Genomic DNA, 8623 nt, shown 5'->3' with positions numbered 1-8623 from the left:
TTATCTGAAATTTCCACCAATGAATTACATAAGTATCTTTATTTTAATTTACGTTTTATTTATCTTTCAATTATCAAAACTCATAACCAATTGAATCTGCCTGACTAAGATTTACAGGATGACCATAGCCTGCTTCAACCCGACAATCTTCGTGGGATCGACCCTTACTCACGTAAGGTTTTATTACTTGGACGACCCAGTGCACTTGCTGGTTAGTTGTACCGGAGTTATGAAAAGTGTGATCCCATGGTGGTTTACACCGACAAAGGATGCAAATGATAGACCATGCCTGTGAAAATAGCAAAAACAACTGTGAGGCAACAAGACAAATTTAACAAATAACTGCTCTTGCAATTCACCAATAAGTATACAGACATGTTTCTTTTGTAAGTGGTGTCGAACGACACCACATCTCTATAGTATTCATACAAAGCCCTGCACCTTGCATATACCCATAGTGCGCTCCTAAATTTATTAGCATCGTCAACATCTATGGCATAAAAGAAGTTGGGATTGATCTCCTTTATTCGAACGAAATAAGTCATCATCCCCTGGAAGTCCTCATTGTCATCGGAGTATCGGAGATTGCTTGTGATGTAATTTCTAACATCCTTTTCTAGAAAACTCAGGTTTGAAGACCCATCAACGTCGTTTGCCAGTGCTAGATACGTCTTGTTGGGTCTTATGCCAGCCTCGTCATTATCCGTAATGACGCACTTAGCATGCATGGTCAACTCCCTATACTCATGATAGTGGACAGCTTTCTTAGCCGAACAGGGGTGAAAATGCCTCAATTCTAACCTAGACACAACCCAACATTCCTTCTCCCTGTCCAGCATGACATACATCCTTGCTCTGCATCTCGTGGCTATTATTCTATTTGCCCGAGTTGCTACCTTAACCCGAGATTCCCGATAACCCTCTCGAGTGCAGTGAAGAGATTGATTAACGGGTATCTTTGCTTCCTTCCGCATCATGTCGAAGTTTGTGTTCCTGACTTTAGTTACGAACCCCACTTTCTTTGCATAATTTGCATAAAAATCTTGTGCCAAATGCAACGAATCAAAATTCATTCATATGACTGGGATTTCTTCTTCACTGATCCCACTATGATCCGGCAACTGTAAGGCCAATTCACAGAACCAAATATGAATTAAAGTTAGTATTAACGTAGTAACTATAACGCGATAACAAACAATAAGTCATAATTCACACCTTGTGTCTTAATTCCAACTCATCCTTGCTCATCAATCTAATAAGGTCGGTAATTTCGTCGCCCTTCAATTAAATATATGGCAAAAAAAGTTTTACATCTTAAAGAACCTTACTATATAATGAATCACTCAAATAAAATACATCAACAAAATAGTGCAATGGCATATGGGACTTAAGCATAATATAACAATATCAATTCTTTGGATTAGAACATACTGTGTAAGCATTTTATAGCAATTCCTAGCCTACTCTAATAATTTCTCAACTAAGTATAAGACCGTACCACATGTTTCCAAATAGATAAAGTTAAAAAACATCTAATTAACATGAAGATCGCAACATTCACATATCACGTTGGGATCAAATTGCCTACAATGCTTGAACAGCCCATGCAACATACCTTGCTATATAATGAATCACTCAAATATAAAACATCAACAAAATAGTGCAATGGCATATGGGAGTCAGGCATAATTTAATATATCAATTCTTTTGGATTAAGACATGCTGGGTTAGCATTTCATGGCCATTCCTATCTTACTCTAATAATTTCTCAAGTAAATATAAAACCGTACCGGAATTTTCCAAATAGATAAAGTTACAAAACATCTAAATAACATGAAGAAATAACATTCACATATCGCATTGTGATCAAATTGCCTACAATGCAAGAAGAGCTCATGCAACTTACCTTAGACCCTCTTGCTCTTGAATAACAACTTCACCCACACTCAATTCTTCATCGCCTTCGGTTGAATTGGTCAATGTGTTGTTCGATCCGCCCACCGGTGTTGAAAACTCCATGGATGATGCTGTGTGGTTCCGGAATTCTTGCACCGCAACAGCCGCTTCTTTGTGACGGAAACTCTTGGCGTGATCGTCCTTGCGGGTGTTCCCTTTACCGAGTTGGGAACAGCACTTGAGCCACGATCGGTGTTGTCACCTTCAATTGTGACTTCTGGACTTTCGAATTGAGTTCCTTGAAGGAGATAGTAGTGACACGGACTAGTGGAGGCAATCGGGAAGAAGAAGAATGATGGTCAACCGCAACCCAACATGTGACGGCACGGACCGACTGAATCCGAGAAGGGATCGGTGCTTGGATGGTTGAATGGAAGAGCTGGGTGCCGCTTGGGATAGAGAGCTTGATTCGGGATACAGCCGCTTGGAAGAGGTGGTGAAGAATCGGGATTGTTGGAAGCAGAGTTCCGTGATCCCCGTAACTAATTCTCCAACATATCATTCAAAATTTTAATTTGGGGTGAGAAGCAATTAATATCAAATAGTATAAATTAAAAACAAATAAAATTAATTAAGATAATTATAAATTAGATAAGTTATTTACTTTTTGGCTGATCACCTCTTGGTTCCATATACTTTTCCTTTTTGTAATAATTTTTAAAATTGGATTAATACTCAAAATCGTCCCTGAAAGATCACGCATTCTTCATTTTCGTCCCCGAATAATTTTTTTAATCAAATTAGTCCTTGAAAGATTTAAAATCAATCACGTTTGTCCTTCCTTCAATTAGTTAACCATTTCTGTTAATGTTTTCTACGTAAATCGTTAAGTGACACAGCACATATCAAAACTACACCGTTTCTCTCATCTCTCCCCATTTGAAGCTTTCACCAAGCATTATCCAGACGCTCTTTCTTTCTTCTTCACACGAAACAGAAAATATCAAACACACAGAGAGAGAAAAGACGACAGAGCTCTAATCAAAGAGAAGAACATGGTGCTTTGATCAAAGGGTATGATTTTACAATTCTACCTCTCATTTTTGTTGCGGTTCTACACTTTGATTGCTCCTCTAAGTGTTCTGTCAAGTTTTGGGGGTTAGAGTAGATTCAAGGTGTGTCTATAATTGAACTTTAAGTGCATGACAGAGTTGATTCAGCGTATGTGGGCATAATTAAACTTTTAAGTGAATGACATATTCTGTTGTTGATTGTTTTTCCTTATTCTGCCTCTTATTTCTACATTCAGCATCGAGGTGAAAGGCGAGGACTTGGAGGAATATTTTTTGATGATCTGAATGACTACGATCAGGAGATGCTTCTTTCCTTCGCAACTAGTAATTGCTTGCATTTGCATGTATAAATGGATGCTTCTAACTAGAAAGACATTTCATTCATTTTTCCCCTTCCTATTTCATGCTTGTTTAAACTATGGTTTTTCTTACAGAATGTGCAAACTCTGTTATTCATGCATATATTCCTATCATAGAGAGAAGGAAGGATTTGCCCTTTACAGAGCAGCAGAAAGCATGGAAACAATTGAGAAGGGGACGACACGTTGAATTCAATTTTATATAATATTAAAGCCCACTTTCTCTAATACACACAACACACACAAACAAGGCTCTATTCTTTCTCAAATCAAGGTGACATTCGAGTAATCAAAATTATGGCAACATGTATATGATAGGGGTATTACATTTGGGCTTAAAACAGGAGGCAGAATAGAGAGTATTCTTATCGATTATGGCTTCCTCATCCCTTCCAATGATTCGAGCTCCGTCGTATTCTCTTTAACTATTGTGATGTTTCATGCGTTTTGAGAGAGAAAAAAAGAGAAATGGCGCCGTTTTGACACAATATGTCCTAATACCAAAAGACGACGTCGTTTTATCATTGTTGATTTGTCATTTAACGATACATGTGGAAAAGGTTAACGGACACAGTTAACTAATTGACGGAAGGACAAACACGATTGATTTTAAATTTTTCAAGGACTAATTTGATTAAAAAAATTATTCGATGACGAAAATGAAGAATGCGTGATCTTTCAAGGACGATTTGGAGTATTAACCCTTTTAAAATTATTTAATTTAATAAATAAAATATGGAAACGAAATATATGGAAATTGAATATCTCGTTCACAGTATAAACGAAATGCATTAAAAATTATCTCGTTTACAATATAAATAAAATAAGAGTAGATAACATATTTTTGTAATAATTTTTAAAATTATTTAATTTAATAAATAAAATATTTATTTAATTTATATAAATAAAAAACCAATGGTGGATGTTACAGTTTTTCTCAATAATTTAGTGAATCAATAGTCCATAAACTCATTAATTATTCGGTGAATCAGTGCTCCATACATTTTTTATTTTTAAAATAGTTTTTTAGAGTTAAAATATCTATTATATCTTTTATACTTATTTTACTTTTTTTTTAATTAATAAAAAACGGATTTTAACTTTTTTTTTTTAATTTACAGTCTAGTAGTATACACAAGAAAAAGAAGAAGAAGAAAGAAGGTATGAGACTCTGAATTATTCATCAACACGCCCCCTCTATTCTCTAAGATATCACCCTTTTTTATCGTTGTCGCCACTCCATCAGAAATTTATCATACCACCTTCAACAATTCAACACTAATCCATCCGAATTAATGAAAAAAAACAACCATATTTATCAAAGGCGACGTTGTCGCAGATCTAAGAAATAGAGGAAGAGGACAGCGAGAGGGAAAGAATGAAAAGTAGGGAGGAGACCGAAAGTAGATGCATGGTGGGCGAGGACAGAGGCGGAGGTGTGGGGTAAGGGGTGTCGCGGACAAATGCAGAGGCGGAGGAATGGTGAGGAAGAAGAGGGTGGAGGCCGAGAGCGTAGCAAGGGAGAAGGGTAGCCGCGGAGGTGTGGTAGGAGAGGAGAGAGGGGGAAGAACACATGGTGAAAAAGAGTGGTGGAAAAGAAAAAATTGCGTAATTAACTAAAATTAATTAGATTTATGGATAATTAGATCTTTCAAATTTTAAAATTAAATTGAATTTTGAGTCAAATTAGATAACTTTAATGTTGACTGATATTTTAGTCTTTTTAAAAAATATTCACGTTAAATAATACACATGAAAATTAAAATTTTTAAAATAAAAAAAACTAAAAAAAATTAAAGAACATACAAATTTTTTTTCTTTGTTTTCTAATTAGTGAGAGAGTAGAATTTAAATTTAAAAAATTAAATTTTAAATTTTGAATAGAATATAAACTTATTTAATTCAAATTATATTATATTATATTAAAATAAGATAAGTAATGAAAAAAAAATATATATTTTCGTATTTATATACATAAATTTTATATTTATTTTATTTATATAAAAATTTTTAATTTTGTTTCATAAATATAAACTTACACAATAGGTTTTATTTAAAAGAAAATTTGTGTCCTTTTAAAATTAATTACAAACTTGTTTTACTTTTTGTAATTAAATTAAATTTTTAATTCAAATTAAATAAATTCAATATAAAAAGATATTTTAGTATTTTAAAATTTTTAAAAAAGACATAGGTTATTTATATTAGAGTTATACAAAATTGTATTTTCATTTTTTTGTTCATTTTTCGATTGCATTAATGGCTACAATTTGTCTTTTCTTGTACTTTTTTTGTTTGTAAATAATTTAAAAAAATAAATGAATGAGAATGAAAAATATATAAAAATATTATATTAAATTTAAAAAATTTTTCACAATTAGTATGAGAGATTAAGAAATGAAGAGTAGTAAGAGTCTTAATATGTATAAGTTGTAGAATTTAAATATTTGTAACTGAAATTTTTTATAATTATTATTATTATGACACTTTTAATGTATGTTTATTGCATTTAATTAGTAGTTGATGTTTCAATTGAATAATACTAAATAAGAGTTTTTTTCTTTAATTTTTTTAAAACATTTTACTAAATAGTAATTGGTTGATTTGTATCTTTTGTCAAGTCATTAGAATTGCTGATGTGGCATCATTAGCAAAGAAAAGATGACTTAAACTCATTATGAAGAGAGTTGGTATCAGTTTTTATATATTATAAATAGATGGTTGCCATTGTTAATCTTTTAACCTTTCTTCTCACCTAATCTAATATTTATGAAGATGCCTAGTGCAATTCATTGGGAGTACAACAAATTCATCTTAAACCAAAAAATAAAAACGCATTTTAGAAATTAAAATTAAAATTTTTTTTTCAAAATAATATTTTTTTATTTAATCAACTTTTAGTTTTTTTAAGCTTATTTTAGAGAAAATAACGCTTTTTTTTCCTGCAAAATGCTTAAATGAATTTTTTATTTTTAAAAAGTTTTTCAATAAAAATTAAATAACATATATTGTAGTTTATTTAATGAAAATATTTTTTAATAATTATTATTATAATTATATATTAGTAATAATAATATAAAATATGTATTTATTATTAATATAATAAATTAATTTATTTTTAATATTTTAATTTGTTACAAAATATTTAATTAAAATTTTTGTATATTTTATGATTAATAATAAAATATTAAAAATAAATAAACTTATTACTTTAATCATAAATATATTATTATTATTATTATTATTATTATTATTATTATTATTATTATTATTATTATTATTATTATTATTATTATTATTACATAATATAAAATAGTTTTACTTTTTACTTTTTATGGATAATCAGATCTTTCAAATTTTAAAATTAAATTGAATTTTGAGTCAAATTAGATAATTTTAATGTTGACCGATATTTTAGTCTTTTTAAAAAATATTCACATTAAATAATACACATGAAAATTAAAATTTTTAAAATTAAAAAACCTAAAAAAAATGAAAGAACATACAAATTTTTTCTTTGTTTTCTAATTAGTGAGAGAGTAGAATTTACATTTTAAAAATTAAATTTTAAATTTTGAATAGAATATAAACTTATTTAATTCAAGTTATATTATATTATATTAAAATAAGATAAGTAATGAAAGAAAAACATATATTTTTGTATTTATATACATAAATTTTATATTTATTTTATTTATATAAAAAATTTTTAATGTTGTTTCATAAATATTTATGCTTGCCAATGAGTAATAGCTCAAATGGCATAGTCTCCCCATACTCAATTAAGAGGTTGCGGGTTCGAGTCTCCTATCTTTAGTAAAAATAAAAAAATAAAAAAAATTAAATATTTATGCTTACACAATAGGTTTTATTTAAAAGAAAATCTGTGTCCTTTTAAAATTAATTACAAACTTATTTAATTTTCTGTAATTAAATTAAATTTTTAATTCAAATTAAATAAATTCAATATAAAAAGATATTTTAGTATTTTAAATTAATTCTAAAAGATATTTTTATTTTTTTAATTCTTTTAACTCTTTATTTTTTGTTTTTGTCATAATTTTATAATGATTTAACATCACTCAAAAAATAAAATAAATTTAAATTAAAACAATAAAATTAAAACGTTTTAGTCCAAAAAATAGTTTTAATACTTTTTCTCTTTTTCTTTAATTATAGAATATTAAAATTTTATATACAATTTTTTTCTTTTAATTAAAAAATATTAAAATTTTATATAACTTTAGAGTACTAAATCACCTGTCTGCCATGGCCTACAACTGAAAACAGGATAGATTCTAATTTTTCAAGTGCATGTAAAAACTGCATGATCGCTTTGTAACTTGTAGGGGTGGCAACGAGGCAGGTAGGGGCTGGTTTTCGCTCTACCCGACCCCACCCCCCGCATAACAACTGGGTAGTAAAACGTTGAACTCTAAGCCGCCCCTACGGGTACCTGCCCTGCCCCTACCCATCCCTATAATTATTAAAATTCAATAAATAAAATTAAATTTCAAAATTTATATAACCATCATCACATACATAATATAAATTGAAGTAAAAATTTAAATATGATACAATATTATTAATCATTTACTAATTATTTTACATATATTATACATATTATATATTAAAATTATCTATATTATATATATAGCGGGTGGGTAAGGACGGGTATTACCTAAATCCGACCCCACTCCGCCCTTCCCAAGAACCCGCCCCGCTAAAAATCCGTCCCGGTGTGGAGCGGGTAATTACCCGTCCCGAGCGGATAGGGACGGGGTGGGTATCGGCGGATTCGGATGGTATTGTCATTCCTAGTGACTTGTAACTCGTGGCTCTCTTCCTTTTTGTTAGAGAAGAAATTACATATTCGCTCTCGATTTTGTATATTCTAATTTCTAATGTTTTATGTTGCAACAGAAGAAAAATATTTGAATTTTTTAAACACATTTATAAGTATTTTAAGAATAAAAAATAAATTATGCTGAATTATGTTGTGATTATAATTGTTATTTATCATTTTTAGTTTTATACATTTTTTTAAATAAAAGAGTTTTACTTTTTTTTTAAAGAGTTAGAATCTTTGTTAGACATTTTCCTTTCAAAATAGTAATATAAACTCATTCGTTTTATTAAAATTTATAGAAAAAAAATTATTACTTGTTTCCACCGTAACAATTTCACCTAATATTTTTAAATTATTTATTTTAATAAAATTTTATAATTATATTTATATAAAAATATTTTTTATTATTTAATAATAAATTATAAAATTTAATTTTAATATATTAT

At 29.2% G+C, this 8623-nt stretch overlaps 1 protein-coding gene across 1 annotated transcript; it reads right to left on the bottom strand.

Moving 5' to 3' along the window:
- Window positions 1-254: 254 nt before the first annotated feature.
- On the bottom strand, window positions 255-974 carry LOC107646966 (protein FAR-RED IMPAIRED RESPONSE 1-like). The gene has a single exon (XM_016351107.1). It carries the CDS (start codon window positions 972-974, stop codon window positions 255-257), a length of 720 nt encoding a protein of 239 aa, XP_016206593.1.
- Between the last annotated feature and the right edge of the window lie 7649 nt (window positions 975-8623).

This window comes from Arachis ipaensis, chromosome B6 (genome assembly GCF_059453495.1).
Source record: "Arachis ipaensis isolate K30076 ecotype BB chromosome B6, ASM5945349v1, whole genome shotgun sequence".
Lineage (NCBI taxonomy): Eukaryota > Viridiplantae > Streptophyta > Magnoliopsida > Fabales > Fabaceae > Arachis > Arachis ipaensis.
The sequence above is the reverse complement of the archived record's forward strand: the minus strand, read 5'-3'. Positions and strand labels throughout refer to the sequence as shown.